This window comes from Nicotiana attenuata, unplaced genomic scaffold, assembly GCF_001879085.1.
Source record: "Nicotiana attenuata strain UT unplaced genomic scaffold, NIATTr2, whole genome shotgun sequence".
Taxonomy (NCBI): Eukaryota; Viridiplantae; Streptophyta; class Magnoliopsida; order Solanales; family Solanaceae; genus Nicotiana; species Nicotiana attenuata.
The window spans coordinates 138,014-158,036 of NW_017671701.1; the positions used below are offsets into that span (position 1 = coordinate 138,014).

Consider the following 20,023-nt stretch of genomic DNA (forward strand, 5'->3'; position numbering starts at 1 on the left):
TTAGGCTCACATCTCTTTTTCGAACTCTCCCCGTACAAAAGTATAATATTTAAGTGGAAAATGATAGAAGCGTGGGCTCCACCGTGTTCGAATCTTGCATATTACCTTTGAGAGTTTCTTAGTTAAAAGATATGAGACACAAAAGAACTTGCTTTCTGATATATAAATCACTCAAATATGATAAAAAGAAACAGCTAATACGGAGAATATGAGTTGAAATTAGAGAGATAAATCGGCAAAACATTAAAAATGCACTATTTAATGAGAGAGAAGGTAAATATACTATTTAATTTAATGAAAGAAAATAATTATCGTTATTTACTTACTCAATCATACAACCTCAATCAAAATTTTAAAATATAAAAAATTGATTTTTTTTCTTAATAATAATCGTATTATTCATATAATACTAATATATTATTTTATAATCTTGGCTTTATCTGCCTTACCTTGGAGCCGCCCCTACAAGTTAAGATTATAGGTTTTCTTTACTGACATCTACGAGCACTGAATAAAAAGCTAATTTTTGTACAAATATATTCTAGCTAATGGTCTTCAGATAAGATTTTTTGCATATGGCCCTAGTATGGAGTGGTGAGTTGCACATCGCACATATTCTAGTAGGCCTCATTTTGTTGCTATTTCTTTTTAATTTATCATTTTTCTCTTCGCTCTTCCTTTGACCATAAAATATAATTACGAGACTTATGTTAGAGACAGACTCTACAACTTGTCTATGCATTAACAATTATCTCTTACTTTCATTTGTTCAAATCTCCATTGTTCAAAGAGACTAATTGTTTTAAATTTAGGCTCAGAAAATTAAGTATACAAGATTATTTCACTGCACATCGAAAGACAGGAAAAATTACAAGCTTAACAAATTATAAGAACAAGTGATTCTTAATATGTCTTTCTTTTAGGAAATAAGTTTGGGGCACCCATGTGGGTCAACATAAAGGAAATAAAATTACAATAAATGAAGAAGATGAGACACAACTATTTCACAAAAGGGTGTGTGAGTTAAAACATAAACAAGAAGCAGTGAGTAAAATGGAAACATATGCATTACTGGTTAATCACCTTTACAAAAGCCCACCAGAGGAGTATAGAATTTGGCCCAAGTTCCTGAATTTATGCTTTTCTTTGAGTAGAAATTCAGGACGAACACTACCAATCCTTTCTCTAGCCTATGGCTCTCGATGCACGTTAAGCTAACCTACACCATCCGATGGTGGTAGCCATGGCCAGAGGGCGAGGTCGACCGAAAATACAAACAATACGTAATAGTGGGAAGCTCAGTCGGTGCTAAGGTAGTAGCAGAAACCCTAGAAAATGACAATGAACAGAGAATTGTAACACCAGTAGCGACACAATGCCTGTCTTTTTCACCCTTGGTGTCGGAAGCTAAATTGACCACCATGATTAAGAAATTAAACCTCAGTAGAGATCCAAAGGCACAATTGAAAGGAATTGAAGGGCCACAAGGAGGCACAAGCATAAATGTTCCAAAGACCAAGGTATCATCATTGAGAAATTCTGCATCAGCAATGAAAGACAATCTCCAAATCCCACTTGGATTGGACTATTCACTCGCAATCGAGCTGCAACCAATGGTATATCTTTGAATTATATACCTCCAGAGTTGGTTTAAGTAAATGTAATGGTTAAGATTGACAAAGAAGAAACAAACAAGGAAATTGATAAATGGAAATCTACATTAATAGTATATGTGATAAGAGCAACACCTGGCTATAACTATATGAAGAAATATGTGAAGCAAAACTAGAACATTGTTGCAGAACCTAAAATCTATTATCATGAGGAGGGCTACTATGTTGTTAAATTTTCCAAAGCACAGATCTGAATGAAATTCTATTTGCGGGCCTTGCAGTATTAACAACATACATTTGATCTTAAAGCAATGGACTCCTGAATTTGATTTTATGAAGAGTTCTTCGTAGAATTACCTCTATGGGTTAAGTTCCAAGCCTGCCCATGAACTGCTGGAGTCGGACTTACTGAGAAGAATGGCGAGTTCTATTGGTGTACCTAAATATAGGGGTGGGCATAAAATCTGAAATATCGAATTTCGAACTGGACCGAAATTAATTCGGTATTTCAGTTTCGATTTTTTTCGGTATTTCGGTTCAATTCGATACTAAATTTTTGGTATTTCGATATTTCGGTACGGTCCTTGGTATTAGGATCTCGACAATTCGGTATACCGAAATACCGAAATTTTAAAAATGATGTAGGAGTTGACTGCCCAGTGCCCCAGCCCAAGTGCCGACCCAAAAGTCAAATTTTTTATTTTTAGTGTTGGAGCCCAACCCAATAAGACCCAATCCAATAATGAATAACCCAAAATTCTTTCACTAACTTAGGTTTTTCTGCTATTCCCTTACCTGGGCGTATGCACTATGCAGAATCTCAATTGCAGAAGCAAAATAGTTTAAACGATTACGTTCTTCTGTCACCAATCGTTATCAATTACCAGCAAAAACTAGTTCTTAGTTTTTATTTTGTTTTAAATATGGTGTTTTCATTGAAACAAAACACACTCATGCACTCTTGGATACTTAAAATTACAAACACTACTGGATGCCTCTATGGCTCTATCTGCTTGAACACTTTGTTAATTAACTGTCTACTTTGTTTCTTGATCTGAAAAGTCAGCACTGAAATACTTTCTGCAAAGTTTAATTGTTTCCAGTTTGGTGCTACGGTATCGAACCAAATTTAAGTTTATTTATTTAGCGATTATTAAACCGAAATCATACCGAACCAAAATAAAAAATACCGAACCGTACTGAAATAATTTGGTACGGTATTTGGTATACACAATTGATAAACCGAATACCGAAATTCTTATATAACGAACCAAAATACCGAATGCCCACCCCTACCTAAATATGCATATGAGTGCACGACAAAGCAAACCAGAATCTCTTTTGCTGGAATGCTTATAGAAGTTAATGTCACCAAACCTCTACCATCTGAAATAATTATGATGGATCCCTCATGGAAGATATTTCAGCAGACAATGATTTTTGAATAGAGATCAGAGTATTGTGAAGATTGTTTAATGATAGGGCATAATTGTGCTACACAAAAGCCGCGAGAATTGAAGAAGGAGGAATCAAAACAAACTGGCCTAACAAAAAAGAGAAGGGGACCTCAAAAAATGATACGAACTTGGGTTCCAAAGGCTCACAAACGTATCCAGCTACTTCTACCGATGATCTGACGAGCGTAAAATCGGTGTATAAAATTTAGGCTCGCTAGTCAGAGATAGCATAGTTAAATCGTCTCCACATGGATTGATATAATTAATGTTCAAATAATTCGTCAGCTTAACACTATTCAGGAAAAATAAACCTTTGATTTTGAATTATTAAATAACTAATAGTAACACTTAGTTTATCAATTACGAAAGAATAATTAAAATTGGGTAGCTAAGTAGCAATAATTGAATATCAATGAGGGAAATAAGGGCTTTGACAAGATACACTCAACTATTATTCGAGATACAACTCTGTGCTAAGTTCACTCTTAAGTTCCATTGACTCTTTCAATTTGAATAGATGATTAGATCATCTTAAGGACTCAAATTCTTCTTCTAAATAAATGAGAGTTCCATTAAATAACCTAATGACAAGTGCTATGAACATATGCAAGAATACGATGAATGAATCGTCTTACAAAGAACGTCTCTGGACTATTCCTCGATATTGGGTCAATTGATAACTCTATAAGCTCTTTTGATTACCTATGAGAGTCGTGAAATTTACCCAAACAAGATAACACAATAAAATTTGCAACAACACTTCTCTTCCGATTAAAGTGAAAGCACAAATTATTTTGTAATTCACTTCAAAACTCTTTCAACGAATTCAAGCAACTAACAAAAATCAAATCCTCAAATAATAATTAAGTCACAACATCTGTCAATTACCCTAAGAAGGACTACTCCATAATTGAGAATTGTTCATCACAAGAGTATTAAGAGGACAAAAAAATATTACAGCCCACAAATTCAAATAAACTTTCGTATCGAATGATTCAGATGAAGTATTTCAAAGTCTCAGCTGTTTCCTTGCTTTCTTCTCTCCAAAAGTTGCTCCAAATATCGAGATACCTAGTTCGAGACGAGCTTAGGCTATATATAGGTCAAGGAGAATGCCTAAAAATTACAAAAATAGGTCTGTATTAAGCTTCCTGCAGGCGAACGTGGTGCAAATGTGGCGTACATCTATGGTAGTATCCAGTAAAAATACCATAACTTTGTGTAGGAGAGTCGAAACGGCGAGCCGTTTTGAATTGCTAGAAACTAGATCAAATATCTACATTTTTCCACAAGAATAATGATAAAAATCCTTGTAGATTAGGATATATGATCTTTTGAAGTTGGATCATGTATTTTTAGAGAGAAACTTTAGCTCCAGCCTCTAAATCCTACTATCTATTTCTTGAATCTTCATTCTTTGTCACCATTTGACTTCTAAAACATCGTATACAATCATCAAAAACTCTCTTTTGCTATCTTTTATATATACTTGGACCTTTTCACCTTTTTCTTCTCACATTTACACTTAGAACTTGCATGTGCATCAACAAAATACAAACATGAGTTTTCTAATAAAATTATCACCAAATTACTCACCAAAAATCTAATAATCACCCCAAATATAACTAAATAAAATCCTCAATATTAAGCTCATCATGATCAGCAGGGGACTAGCTATGCAGATGTCATAAAACAGGACCAACAACCAAAAAAGATTATGGCAAATGAACAGATAGATTCACAAGCTAGGGAGAAACAAATATTGAAAGGGAAGGCAGCCCAAGAAATAAATGGAAGACCTATGAATCAATAAGTGGAGGTTGTTATTCTAATGAGGAATGAGTTTGAAATGTTGCAATCAGATGATGATGTGGTGCGAACCTACTCCCTTCTGAACCAGGAGATGGTTTTATATGCCATCAATAATGTCTTGGTTAGCATGGAATGTAAGGGGGTTAAATAAAAGGTATAAACAAAAGAAAATGGCTACATACCTTAGAAAAATTAAAGTCAAGTTAGTAGGGTTAGTGGAGAAAAAATTTAAGGAACATAAAGCAGGTAGCATTAGCAATAAAATTACTCCTGAATGGGATTTGAAGCCAATTATGCACAAGCAGTTAATGAGAGAATTTGGATCATATGGGACACCAATATATACCAGGTTAAGACACTACAACATGAAGCACAATTTATACATTGCAATGTGATTAGTAGGAATCAAGCAATAGACTGTGATATGACAGTACAATACACTATAGCAGAAAAGGAGTATGGCATCAGCTAATGAGACTCTCACATAATAGCTCTAAACCTTGGATTATCTTGGGAGATTTCAACTCCATACTATGTAAACAAGATAGATTACATGGTGCAACTGTAACTAGTATAGAGATAAGAGATTTTGCAGAATGTGTTCAAAACCTGATGCTAAATGAACTACATGAAAGGGAGACTACTACACTTAGACAAATAAACAACAAGGAGGATATAGAATCTAGAGTAGAATAGACAAAGCTATGGGGAATGCAGAATGGATGATGTAGTTTGGACTCTTAACCACTGAATATAAAAAAACCACATATCTCTAATCACTATTCTATGTTGATAGCTACTAATATAAGGGAGCCAACGATCAAGCCACCATTCAAGTTCTTCAATGTCTGGACAACACATGAAAAATATCTTAAGCTAGTGGAGGAATGCTGGACACAGAGGTTGCACTTGAACAAATTGAGAAACATCTGGCGAAACAGAAAGATCTTAGAGAAAAAATTAAAGATGCTAAAAGAAGTTGAATTCAAGGGTATCACAATGAGAATAAATCAAGCCAAAGATGACCGGAAATAGATCCAGACCAAAATGAGTACTTAGTATGAAGATGAACTTGCCATAAAAGAGAAGAACATCATCTGTCAACTTAAAAAATGGTCCATGATTGAAGAAAGTGCTATGCAACAAAAGGCCAGGGCAATGTGGATAAAGTTTGGAGACTCTAACACTAGTTTATTCTCAATTGTTATGAGAGACAGGAAGCAAAAGAAACAAATCATAGAGATTGACTCTTAAGAGGGAAAGAGGCTGGTTGAAGTAGCAGATATAAATAAGAAAATTATACAGTTCCATCAGTCATTTATGGGCACAACATTACCCAATGTGATTACAGTAAATAGAAAGACTATGAGAAGAGGTAAACTCTTGAACCATGCTCAGTAGGTCAATTTATGTGAAGCAGTAACACAAAAGAAAATCTAAGAAGGCTTATGCTCCATAGAAGATGACAAAGCACCAGGGGTGGATGGATATAATGCAGTTTTCTACAAAAAAACATGGCATATCTAAACATGAGATCATAGATTCAGTTAAGGAATTCTCCACAACAGGTACCTTGTTTAGAGGCATTAACCGTACGGCAGTTACCCTGATTCCAAAGGTAGTCAAACCTGCTACAATAAAAGAATATAGGCCAATTGCTTGTTGTACTGTTCTCTATTAAATCATAGCTAAAATCTTGGCAGGAAGAATACAGAAGGTTGTTGCTAGCATCATCACAGAAACTCAAGTAGGATTCATTCTTGGGAGAAAAGTAGCACACAATATGATCTTGGCACATGAATTGGTGAAAGCATATACAAGGAAATATATATCACCTAGATGTATGATCAAGGTGGATATCCAGAAAGCCTATAACACTGTGGAATAGAGGTTTATAGGACATATGCTGGTGATGTTCTAAACGTCAATGCCACACAAGAGGGGGGTTGATTTGTCTGGTACCCAATTTTTGCTTAAACTACTTCTGGAAGGACCTAGTTCTTCTAGGTGTACTAACGACTGCTGTTTGCGGAATTAAAAGTACATAAAATAAAGAACACAAAGATTTTTACGTGGAAAACACCTGGCTCAAAAGGTGAAAAAACCACGACCTACTACTCAGTAGGATTTTCCCAAACTTCCACTAAAATCACTAAGCCAAAACAACATTTACAAAACTCTTGTAAACCTAAGGATTAACTCTAATCCCGTTGTGGCAACCAGCCTCTAACTGCTGCGACAACTTCAAGTTAACTCTAACTTGAATACTCAAAATACCTATTACAATTGCTTCTAGATAAAGCTGAAAGGTACAATATGAAACACCTACTACAATTGAACTAGAAATAAAGAAAGACACATAAAACTCTTTATGGAGCTGGTTCTTCAATCTGGTTCATGTAGCTTCTGGTTTGCACACTTGAATCACACACGAACTGCTTGCAAAAAGCCTTGCTATTTTGCTCCCAATTCACGTTTAACTTCTGCGTTTTTGTGCAACCAGTTTTATGTGAGAGCATCCTGCAATTTATAGAGTTAGTAGATGTAGAAATAACTAGAGTTCTGATGCAACTCTTCCTTGGTGGAAGAGTTCTAGTTGATTTCAACTTCTAACTCCTTCCCTATCTTGAATTGTGTTCTCTTTGATTAAGGACTCCTTCTCCTTATCAATTATGCAACCTTTTCGATCAGGAGATATTAAATACACCAAATTATGCTTATCTCCTTCACGTGCATCCCACATGCTTGAATTTGCCCGTTTTTGTGAACCTGAGGGATGGACCAGTGGATGGACCTGGTTCATGTCTGAGTTCCTTTGTCAGTCTTCAAAACTAACCTTTACTTGGGCCAACAGCTGGAAGAGCTACAATTACCTCAAAAATTTGTTAGATGGTTGATGGAATGTGTTACAACAGTCAACTACTCCATAATAATAAATGGAGAGCCAACTAAACCATTTGATGTTGCAAGAGCGCTCAGACAAGGGGGCCTAATGTCACCTTTTTTGTTTGCTATATTCATGGAGTATTTAAGCAGAAATCTTAGTGAATTGAGGGAGGAAAAACACTTCAAATACCATCTTAAATGCTCTAAAATGAATATCATACATTTGATCTTTGCAGATGACTTGCTAATGTTTTCCAAGGGAAATGTATCTTCTGTAGGTCTACAGCTTGAGAAATTTGGTATCTTCACAGCTACCTCAAACTTGCAAGCTAACTTGTCCAAAAGTGCTATATATTTTGGTGGTGTCTCAAAACCTATCAAACATGATATCCGGTAGTTATTAGGATATGGTCAAAAGGAACTACTATTTAGGTACCTAAAGATCCCATTGGCTACAAGAAAATTGAAATTAGTTGAATGGAAACCCTTAATTACCAAGATCACATTTGTAATGACCCGACCGGTCGTTTTGAGTCCTAGCGCTCCGTTCAGCAGTCGGAGGCCATGAACAGCTTCATTTCGGGTATTATGACTTGTAGGCGTGGTCGGAATTGAGTTTCAAATAGTTCAAGTTGATTTAGAAAGAGAATTCTCATTTCAGAAGCTTAAAGTTGAAAGAATGAACTAGGATTGGAATTTTGAGTAAACGACCTCGGACTCAGGATCCGAAGGTTCCAGCAGGTTCGTATGATAATTTCGAACTTGGGCGTATGCCCGGTTCGGGTTTTGGATAGCCCGACAGTATTTTGGCGCCTATTGTGGAAGTTAGCATTTTAGAAGAAATTTCATAAGTTTGGCTTGAAGGGCATTTCAGTATTATCGATGTCCGTTTGGGGTTCCGAGACTGTGAATAGCTCCGTATGGTGATTCTGGAGTTGGGGGCGCGATCGGAACTGAATTCGGAGGTCCGTAGGACATTTTGGAGCCATTTGGCTAAGGATAGAAATTTGAAGGTTTTTAAGAAGTTTGATCGGAGGTTGACTTTTTGATATCGGGGTCGGAATCCGATTCCGGAAGTTGCAGTAGGTCCGTAATGTCAAATATGACTTGTGTGCAAAATTTGAGGTCAATCGGACATGATTTGACAGGTTTAAGCATCGAAAGTAGAAGTTGGAAGTTCTAAAGTTCATAAAGCTTGGATTGGGGGTTGATTCATGATTTTAGCGTTGTTTGATGTGATTTGAGGCCTCGAGCAAGTCCGTAATGTGTTTTGGTATTGGTTGGTATGATTGGTTGGGGTCCCGGGGGCCTCGGGTGGATTCCGGGTGGTTAACGGATCAAAAAAATGGAATTTGGAAGACTTGAGGTTGCTGCTTCTGTCATAACCGCATCTGCGGTTCTTGGACTGCAGAAGCGGGACCGCAGATGCGGTCGAAATCTCGCAGAAGTGGAAGGGGCCAGGCCCAAGGTAACCGTAGAAGCGGCCCAGGGACCGCAGAAGCGGTTCCGCTTAAGCGGCCCCCAGACCGCAGAAGCGGCCAAGCTCCCCCTTGCCCAAAGCCGCAGAAGCGGCCAAAAGTCGCAGAAGTGACATCCGTAGAAGCGGAAAATGCACCGCAGGTGCGAAAATCGCTGATGGCAAAAGGGTTGTTTTAAAGTCGGCTTTTGTTTATTTCACCCATTTTCTTCACTTCATTTGGCGATTTTTAGAGAGCTTCAAAGGGGGATTTCGTCATCTATGTCAAGGTAAGTTACTCCTACTCATTTCCAAGTTAAATACAAGATTATATCATGGATTTAGGCATGAAAATTGTGGGGAAATTGGTGTTTTTAGATGAAAACCTAGAATTTATAAATTGGAATTTAGCCACGAATTTGAGCATGGAATTAGGAGTAAATTGTATATTTGAGCTAGTAAAGCCATGGGTAAGCTTTATCTTCGAAAAATTTCGGATTCCGGACACGTGGGCCCGAGGGCATTTTGGTCATTTCACTAAGCGGAGTTGGGAATTTGCATAATTTGAATTGTTAACGAGTATTTGAGCATGTTCTCATTAGTTTGTCGTTAATTGGCTAGTTTTGGTGCAATGTGCGTCGGTTCAAGCCTTCAGAAGAACGGAGAATGCGGGTTATGAGTCTTCGGAGCGAGGTGAGTCTCCTTTCTAACCTTGTGAGGGGAAAATATCCCCATAGGTGAATTAATTGGTTATGTGCTCCTATTTGTGGGGGCTACGTACGCACGAGGTGACGACAGTCCGTGCGTAGCTACTATTATGCTATTGTCCGGGTAGCTAGGACCCAATAGCATGAATACTTGGATTATTTGTAAACTCTTTGATAGTTTAAATTGCTTATATCACATGGAATTTGTAAATGAATTTCTAAAGGGATTTAACCTTACTTCTTAAAATTTGTTAAAAGAGAGTTGGATATATTATGATAAACACTCCCTGATAAGTTCTTACTTGATTGATTGAGCATGTATCTCTATATGTACCTGCGTCGCATGTATGATTCTCGAGCAGGGTATGTGTTTATTTTATGTTGACCGCGTCGCATGATTAATTCCCGAGCGGGAAATAGATGCATCTATAGGTGCGCCGTCGACCCTCGGCAAGTGCACATTTACTTTCTGTTGGATCGGGCCGTCGCCTCGGTATGATTTGCGCATGATATCTTTTATATATTGATGCATGAGAAATCTTAAATGATGACATTGCCTTTCATGGCTTGAGATGAACTGATTAAATGAAGAAAAGTAAAATCTTGAAAATCCCTTGTTAATTGTTAAAAGGTGTTTACCTGTTTTACAGCTTCGTGAATTAGAACATGCTATATGAATCCATAATTTCCTCACACATTTAGTATATTATTATTGGACCGCTAGTGAGTGTCCAGGTTGACCATCTCGTCTCTACCTCTTCGGGGTTAGGCGGGATACTCACTGAGTACACGTTGATTACGTACTCATACCACACTTCTGTGCATTTTTTTTGCACAGGTATATTTTACATTAGATAGCAGCACGGATGATTTGGGGACTAGGTGAGCTGCATTGTTCGAGGCGACCCGCAGCTAGTGTAGTTCCCTTCCAGTACTTATTTATTTATTTCCTGTCCACTGTATTTCGGACAGACAATGTAATTTATTTTCCTCATCAGTAGTTGCTCATGCACTTGTGACACCGGGTTCTGGGATGGTTTTCCGAAAGTTGTGTGTTAATAGTTATTTCTTAATTTGAATTGAAACAGAGATTGTTTTATATATGAAAAATGGAAGGAAAACTCTTAGATTTTCAAAGGTATTAAAAGAGAATTTAATTGATAATTTAGTTGGCTTGCCTGACAACGGTGTCCGACGCCATCACGACCTGTAGTGGAATTGGGTCGTGACAACATCAAGGGTGTCTCCATGGGTAGCAAAAAAGTTGTCATATGCTGGCAGAGTTCAATTGGTGAAATCGGCACTATTTGGAATCCAATCTTACTGCGCACAGATGTTCATAATACCTGTTAAGGTGATGAAGGCCATAGAAGCCTACTGCAGAAGCTTTATTTGATTTGGAGCAAATGAAATCACCAGGAAATCATTGGTATTCCTGGAGTAAAATGTGTTTGCCAAAATCTGCTTGAGGGATAGATCTCACATATTTGAAGATTTGGAACAAAGCAGCCATAACAAAAACATGCTGGGAATTGCATAGTAAGAAAGACACTTTATGGATCAAATGGAAACATGAGTATTACATAAAGGAGAAGCAACTAGAGAGTATGCCTATCCTCCAGCAAGCAAGCTGGGTGGTTAGGAAAATACTTAAGGCAAGAGAGGAGTTGGGTAATGTGGAGCATGGTTCACATGGCAGCAAGAGCATGATGCAGTATCTACCTGAAAATGCTTGGGGATCTACCAAAACTTACCTGAAAGAACCTAATGTGTGTGAATGCAACAAGGCCAGAAACATTTTTCATAGCATGGCTCCAACTTCAAGACAGACTACTCACAACAACAAAGTTGAAAAACTGGGGAATGCAAATAGATACAAGGCGTGTAATGTGCAGATTGTCAGAGGAGTACATAGATCACCTATTTGCTGAATGTGAAGTTAATAGACGAGTGTGGGACATACAAATGACTTGGTTGCAAATTGCTTGGCCAACCATGAAATAATGGAACCAAATGCAAAACTGGGCAGAGCAAAATACAAGAGGAAAGGCAAACCAAGCAAGAAATGTGAAGATCGTCTATACGGAGTTCATTTATGCAATATGGACTAAGAGGAATAGCAGAATTTTAGTACAAAAAAGAGAGTTCAAGTAATGTTATAGCTAGAGAAATAGCTTATACTTGCCATGTTAGAGCTAATGACATATTAGGATGTCTCTTCAGAATTATAGATTTCCTAGCTAGTGTATACATGCTCGTCACAATCATTAAATTTCTTTGTTTTATATATCTGATTAGCAGACTGAGCTATAAAGTTTAGCTGGATTTGTAAATATTTTACTTGATAATTAATGAAAGTGGATAGTTAACAAAAAAGAAAAAAAGAAAAAAAGAAAAAAATAGCAGCAAGTAGCCGCTTAGACAAGCTACTTAAACTATAGTCAATGTTTATAATGTGTTTAAAGTATAGTCAAATAGAGTAAATGCTATAACCTTTTTATTGGAGCAGCTAGCGCAGTCTGCTTCTTCTATTTCATACCTGAAGGCGGAAGTTAGGCTTTGGTAGTTTTGAAGCTTCAGATCCGAGATTTAAAACATTATCCTCGAGGTCTGAAATTTAACTCTGAATAGGCTAAATTGGTTAATAATTTATATAAATTTCGATTATATTTTAAATAGTGGCTATTTGTGCACTTCTCACTAGATTATATTCGGTTCCATAGCTCCAGAAATCAGAAGAAAGATGGAAAGCTTTCCACTGCCCTCGTCGTCGTCGTGTCTACTGATTTCCAGCTCCTCCTCCGTTTCGGGAAGACCATCATCCACGATTTTTTATCCTCACAGGCGCTTAAGGCAAGTCTTGTTCCTTCTTCCTTCGTTTTTCTCCGATTCTTGCCATATAATTTTACATTTGGAAGTTTAACTTTCTCATTTCTATTTCAGAAAGGGGCAAGCACTCTCCGTTTCCTGCGATTACTCCTGTTTCGAAGTAAAGCTCTCTTCTTTTATTTCTTTTCCTGAATGATAAATTTTGTATTATTTGCTCCTATATCTTTTCATAGTCTTAGGATAATTAATTCCTGCAGAGTTCTTTAACATTGTTTTGCTTCCCATATTTGGTATTTAGATGTATAGCAGGCTTCCTTTTCCTTTTATGTGTTGGCGGCGAAAAATGTTATGTTACTTAGGTGGGTGGACCTTATTCTCTAGCGTATACACCATTTAAACCAACAAGTCATTCCGCAACTTTTTATTGAATTCCCAATGATTTTTTCAGTGATATTTCTTCTTAAGCATCTTATACTCCTAGTGGTTTAATTTTCACTTTTATTTTAATTTTGTATAATGTCGGCCTGAGATAATTTTAATCAGAGAAACATGGTCAGTCAGGATTGATATAACCAATCCGAACTTGTTTGGGATTGAGGCGTACTAGTAGTTGTTGTTTGTAGACTCCTAGGGGTTTATAAGTATTAGAAACACGGTATTCCAAATAACTCTAGTGCCATCTTAATTAACAAGGGATGAAGCATGCTGAACTTGAATTAATATTTCTATTTTTAATTGATCTATTTTGGTTGTCCAGAGATTAGTTAACATATTGCGGTTGTATTATGGAGGAGCTAATAATAGATGTTCGACCCTTCTCTTTTTTTATGGGTTTTTGGAGATAAGGGATGTGTCTTATCGGCCTCCAGGGACCAAGATCAACCTATTGAGTCAAGTCAATCTTTCCATCCCTGAGAAAAGGTACAGTCTGTGTTGCTATACTTCAAACGCACTACATTCCATTACTGTTGCAAATGTGCTTTGTCATCTTGTAAGCTGATCCTGGTTTAGAGCTAACGAGATATTTATTGGATGGAAGCACACATGATATCAGAAATCCAGCATTTCATAAGATTTTCAAATGTTTTAGCTGTTCAGTAAGATATGTAAAAAACATATGAAGTGGTATATGGAACAGTGTCACTGGAGATCAACTAGGGTATGAAATACTGATATGCATTTTAAAGAGGCTCTGTGTGGATGAGAGGATTTGACATAGATCTTTTGTAGTTTTGGCTTGATATTTGGACGGAGTGGCAGTGGGAAAACTACTTTATTGCAGGTCTTCCTTTTGATTTTGTCTTTTCTATTCAAATTCATTTTAGCTTTCCTCTTGTCCAACCACCGAAGGGTACTTTGTTCAGGCTGCTTTTTATCTTTGACCTTCTCCATGCAGCTGCTTGCAGGGTTAAGCAAACCAACATCAGGTTCCATATATGTGCAGCGATATAGTGATGATGGTGAAAAGATTAAGTCTCCTGAACTCTTACAACCAGAAAGAGTTGGCATTGTTTTCCAGTTTCCTGAGAGGTACTCTTTTTTTGGTTGGTGGTGTTTCATGCACTGTCAGGATGTTCTTTGTGATACAATGCGATTTTCATGACTAGGTTCATATTAAAATAATGCATTTTCATTTGCTGTTGTTATTGAGAAGACAACAAAACCCATCCAGTTAGCAATGCAATTATCTAAGCACTACTACGTTACTCTTCAATTCTGGTATTATGTACATAAGTATATAGATTTGTCTATTTACATGCATATTGGTAAAGTGAGTATTGCATGGTTAGGTATGTACATAAAGTTTAAACAGTTCTTTTTGGTTCCAATAGCAGTTTATTCAACTTGATTGTGTCTGTTTCACTGTCTTACAGATACTTTGTTGCTGATACTGTTCTTGATGAAGTTACATTTGGGTGGCCAAGACAAAAGGGTGGCCTTCAATTAAGAGAGATTCTTGCTTTGAGACTTCAAAAGGCCATTACCTCGGTACATATTCCTTTAGTGCGATTTTTAAATTTTTGTTTAATTCTGTCTTCCAAAGGAGAAAAGTTTGCCTGCATTTCAGCAAATTTTGACAGGTGTTTATGTGGTTGACAACTTCTAGGTTGGTTTAACAGGAATATCTTTGGATAAGGATCCCCATTCATTAAGTGGTGGCTACAAACGTCGGCTTGCCCTTGCTATTCAGTTAGTAAGGATTTCTCACCTATGAAAAACAAGAATGCTTGCCTGCTGTTTTAAGTGCATTCTTATGAACATGCATATACCTATTTGTAACAAAATATTGTTGATATCTGGGATGATCATCTGTCTGTTAATGTATTTTTGTCTTTACACAGGTTCAAACACCAGATTTATTAATATTGGATGAGCCTCTTGCTGGTCTTGGTACGAAGAAGCTTTCTGTGATCTATTTCATTTTATTTTTTGGACTACTTTTTCCCCCCATTTTTATGTTTTTCCCTGACTGAATATTATTCATTTGTGATTTTCTTGGGTAATAAAAGTGCTGGTTTAACAGAACAGGAATAGGTGAGATTTCTAGGTTAAATTTTTAAGGATACAGTAGGAATTGAGATGCCTGCACAAGGATTTTACATTGGATAATTTTGAAGAGCAATCTTTCTTCCCACTATGGTTGTTAAAAATTGTCTAAAGCATCAAGATTTTAAACTCTTACTAGTAAACAAGTCCTATATACTTGAAATTTAATAATGATAAACAAGTAAAAATAGGATGAGTAATTAGCTTTAGTAATCTAAAAAAAAAATCATGGATATTACTTGCTTTTACTTTATGAAGAACTTAGAAATTATTTTAAATCTTTCTGCCATAGAACATTAAGGTTCTATCTTAGGTTGCATTCTCTAATTCTCCAAAAACTAATGGCAACCAGGTGGTATCTCTACATTTATTTTAGAGGAGCTCTTCTTCGGCTTCAATGAAAAGCATTTTTTTTCTTAAGTAGAAGCTTAGAATTCCTTGTTGGGTTATGTGTTCTTATTCTCCAAATGGTAATATCGATGTGAAGAAAGATTGCTTATTTTAAACTCTCTTGCTACTATCTGCATACCAGCTCTCATATTTGCTTTTGCTAATATGATTACAAGAGGTACTCTGGAAATCTATTGTATTTGTAATTATTTGGTATGGGTGGTGCAAGAGGAGTTCAAGAGCTTGCCAGACGATCGTACCTCAGTTCGGGTAGCATGTTGGATAAAATGGTATGAAGCTTGCTTGTGGTGCAGAGTGGGAGGATTGTTATATGGAGTGACGTTATTTCCATAGAGATTGGAAAACTTAATTGTATGGATCTCTTTCGTTTGATGTGATTGCTATCGTCGGCCTGTTTTTGCTTAATGAATCACTTGCTTTTAACTATAAATAAGTTCTGTTTGAATTACTGTAGACCTTGGAAGTTATTAAATGGATACCTTATTTTTGTATTTTTGGTCCTAACTTTAAATTATATTTGAGTGGCTAACTCCGGTGTCTGAAAAAGTTTATATTATATGAGGGAAATCAGATTGGAAGGCTCGTGCAGATGTGGCAAAATTGTTAAAGCATCTAAAGAAGGAGCTAACTTTACTTGTTGTCAGCCATGACCTCAAGTAAGTTCTTGATTTGGTCCATTTGATATTTTTGTTTACATATGTTATTTTATTGGAAATGAATCACCATGCTAGAGGTCTACGTTCACTCGAAGTTACCATTAACAACAATATACCCAGTGTAGTCCCACAAATGGTGTCTGTGGAGAGTAGAGTGTACGCAGACCTTAACCACCCCGCCTTTAAGGAGGCAGAGAGGCTGTTTCCGGTAGACCCTCGGCTCAGGAAGGAGGGGAAGGGGCAATAATAAGCAAATCAATCAGACAACCAAAGTGAAAATACAAAACTAACACTAGGTAATACAATCAAGAAACCGAAACAAGGCAGCAACAAGTAATAACAGAAGTCTAGGGATACGAAAATACACGAAAGACACTAAGTGGTGTATCAAAACTATTGTTACAAACCAGGGAACATTCGGCTGCCTAACCCTTTACCTTTATTCTCAACCTCCACGCCTTCCTATCCATGATCATATCCTCAGTAAGCTGGAGCAACGCCATATCTTGCCTAATCATCTCTCCCCAATACTTGTTCGGCCTGCCTTTACCTCTCCGTTGGCCCTCCAACGCCAGCCTCTCACACTTCCTCATCGGTGCATCTGTATATTAATAAATCTTCAGCACAAAGCTTGTGCTGGGAGCCTAAAATAAAGTTTACAAGAACCTACAAGGCTCAAAATTATAATCCTTGCTCTTTTACAAGGAGTCTAGGACTTGTAGAATTGACTCTAATAATCAATAATTCTGCTGTACACCAAAAACAAAAGAGAAGAATACAGTTCATCTTAATTTTCTGAGTAGGGCTAATTGTATCCTCAAAGCATCTTGAATTCCTCTCCTTCCAAACTGTCCACCAAATAGTTGCAGGTACAATTTTCCATCCGTCTTTGTTTGAAGGTAGTTTCCATCTGTCTTTGTTTGAAATTTTCACATAATTTTTACTCTCTTCATTTCAAATTGCATATCTTGTTTCCTTCTAGCATTTTTATATATAATCACTGACTTTATATTTTATTGATAACATTTTTTAGAGTTCGTATAAGAATTTGTTTGTACGTCAAGCAGCCAAACAACAGATCAATTCTTCAGATGTTGAAAGCATAAGAGTAGTGTCTATCAACTTTTAAATTGTTTGCAATAAGAGATGAAATCTTATCAAAGATAAAAAGGAAAACCAATACAATCAATTTGAAATAGAAGGGTAAGACAATATAAGGTACACTTAGCACAATCAACAATTTCCGAGTTAAAGATCAATCAATCTATTGTGCCTCAATCCATAACTTGCTGGCCTGCTATATTTTTTACTGCTTTCCTTGAAGGATACAAAAACTAGCAGTGGCCACTATTTTTCATAGGTGAGTTAGAATTGCATTCAACTCTCAACTTGAGCATATTCACACAATCGTATTTAATTGGAAGACAATATATCATCATTTTGTTTCTGATACTCCTTTTTTTCTTGCAATTCATCGTGGTTCTTGAGTAATTTTTACCACACATTAGCTGGCAGTGAAAATGATATATCTGTATCTGATGTTCCTATTCTATTTGAAAATTTGGTTCTTCTCTAATAGCTGCATTGATGGTGATCTACAGAGAGTTAGCATCTTTGGTAGATCAATCTTGGAGGATGGAAATGGGAGGAGTACTTAAAAGAGAGCCTCTACCAATTTAATACTCGGGGATTTATTATGTTCCCAGCCATTAGTTTCTGATGCAATGGATGAGGTATGGCACAACTATTAGGCCTCTTTTTTTTCACGCTCTTTCAGTTATGGCTGATCCTAGTTAGACTGGGAAAATAATAAGAATTGAGGAGTAGTAAATAAAGCTCAAAATGATAAAAACGGACATGGTTGAGTTACCATTGTAACAAGAGTGAAATTCTGATCTTTTACTTTAATTAGAGGTGTCAAATAAGCAGGTTGGGTTAAAGTCCAAGCCACCCGAAGTTTGCTTGGGTCAAGATGGTTTGATTTAGAAAGGGCTGAGAGGCATGTCATAACCCACTCCGCCCAAGTAAACCAAATATATTTGTCATGGCTCACTATGCAACAAAGATCATGTTTTTAATTCAAACCACAGATCTTAAATATAATGTATGTGTGTTTTAGATGAACAGAAGAAGACTTTTGGAGCATGCAAATCAGATGCAACTTTCTGTGTTTCTATGTTATTGAGTGAGGTTGCTCTAATGGTTAGAGCACTTACTTTCAACCAAGAGGGTGGGAGTTTGAGTCACTCATGGGATAAAGTGGAAAAGGACCAAATATCCTGAGCAGGAGGGCTTTCTGGGTTGGATTTATCATATTTTGTTTTTAAAAGAAGTGCTTTAAACTTGCTGGTGTTTCTTTGCTTCTTCTGAAGTCTATGTTGTCAACGGATCACATACTAGTTATCGCTTCTCAGTTTAACTAAGTAAACTGTATGGTCTGCGGGTATTGATGTCAAGGCAGCAGTCTTGCTCTGATTTCATTTCTTTTTTGGCCAAGCGCTAATTGAGCTGGGCAGTACCAGGGACTCGAGGAATCCTACTTGGATGAAGTGATAATCTTGTAGTATGTCCCTAAAGCATTGGGACGTAAAGAGAATCCTAGTAAAAAATTGTTTATAAGATCAGTGTAAAGGTGAAGACATATTGTGGTTTTGGAGATAAGTACTTGTCTTTAGAGTTTAGTCTCTGAGGTCTAATTAATTACAAACAATTCTTAGGTCATCAGTTTACTTATTGTCAAATTGAGTCCTTAGTTATTTGTTGTTGAGTTCCTGAAGGTAGAAGCGTAAATATCAGTCACGTGTCTAGTTTGTTATGAAGTTGATTCTGCCTTTCTTTATATTCCTTTGTACTCGTCCATTTCCAGCTATGTTGAATGGAAAATCAAATTTTTGCTTTCTTAGTTCATTTTCATGGCTTTCCCGTTTGGCAATCTTTACAATCAGCGGCAGAAAGCATATTAAGTCTTGTACAATTTGATATAACGAAGGCACTAATTTTTGCTATGATAATATGCCTTTGTGGTTTCCTGTTTTGTAAAAATAGCCTTTGAATGGTGATTAAACTAAGCATATACCAATGTTGAAATATTGCATCCAATGAATGAAGTAGATCAATGGAAATTGTGTTGAATACAAGTAAGGGATAGCCCATGCTGTGCATGAGCCCAATAATACTACTCATTACCTAAATATTAGTGCCATAAAGATGTGTATGGTAGAGTTTAGATCGGGTTCATCTCCAAAGGATACTAAAGTTATTCTTAAAACACCTAAAGTCATTAAAAAATTATAATTTTATTGGTCCCAACTTTTACTTCATATCTAAAATAGATATCTTTTTAAATTTTTTGTATGCTCATTAAGGAAATCATATAAAACATTTATTATACGATTTGTTTGATTAATTTATGCTTTAAATCATAGTCAAATTACTCATTATATTCTGTAGATAATTTATTAGATCGAAAATAGATTTGAAAAAACAGACTTCTGTTATTTTTAATTTCCCAAAGCAACGTTTATTTTTGCCAAATATATTTAGCTAAGATGACATTTGTTTTTAAGGAAAGCGGATATAACTTAATTAAAATTATTTATATGTGAAATAAGGAAACTAACATTGTAGAAGAGGAGGACTATTGTTTTTC

At 36.4% G+C, this 20,023-nt stretch overlaps 1 protein-coding gene across 6 annotated transcripts; it reads left to right on the forward strand.

Moving 5' to 3' along the window:
• The first annotated feature begins 12,415 nt into the window (after positions 1 to 12,415).
• Positions 12,416 to 19,276, forward strand: LOC109209759 (ABC transporter I family member 11, chloroplastic-like). 6 transcript variants are annotated; one of them, XR_002065419.1, is made up of 12 exons: positions 12,416 to 12,539; positions 12,636 to 12,784; positions 12,875 to 12,920; positions 13,602 to 13,681; positions 13,991 to 14,042; positions 14,157 to 14,290; positions 14,635 to 14,749; positions 14,868 to 14,954; positions 15,103 to 15,151; positions 16,290 to 16,374; positions 17,976 to 18,107; positions 18,494 to 19,276. XR_002065419.1 is itself a non-coding variant. In XM_019373085.1 (11 exons), the coding sequence occupies exons 2-11, from the start codon at positions 12,675 to 12,677 to the stop codon at positions 18,052 to 18,054; spliced, it is 837 nt and encodes a 278-aa protein (XP_019228630.1). In that variant the 5' UTR covers positions 12,416 to 12,539; positions 12,636 to 12,674; the 3' UTR covers positions 18,055 to 19,276. The 6 variants fall into 6 exon arrangements, 3 of the variants coding, with proteins under 3 accessions (XP_019228630.1, XP_019228631.1, XP_019228632.1); XR_002065420.1 differs by having other exon boundaries at positions 18,872 to 19,276; XR_002065421.1 differs by lacking the exons at positions 17,976 to 18,107; positions 18,494 to 19,276 and adding an exon at positions 15,874 to 16,069.
• The last annotated feature ends 747 nt before the right edge of the window (positions 19,277 to 20,023 follow it).

What these genes read in the sequence shown, in the direction of transcription:
- LOC109209759 (XM_019373085.1), top strand. Translation starts at nt 12,675, where the DNA reads ATGGAAAGCTTTCCACTGCCCTCGTCGTCGTCGTGTCTACTGATTTCC. An exon ending in TATCCTCACAGGCGCTTAAG is followed by an intron (nt 12,785 to 12,874) that starts GCAAGTCTTGTT and finishes TTTCTATTTCAG; the next exon opens with AAAGGGGCAAGCACTCTCCG. An exon ending in TTGCCCTTGCTATTCAGTTA is followed by an intron (nt 14,955 to 15,102) that starts GTAAGGATTTCT and finishes GTCTTTACACAG; the next exon opens with GTTCAAACACCAGATTTATT.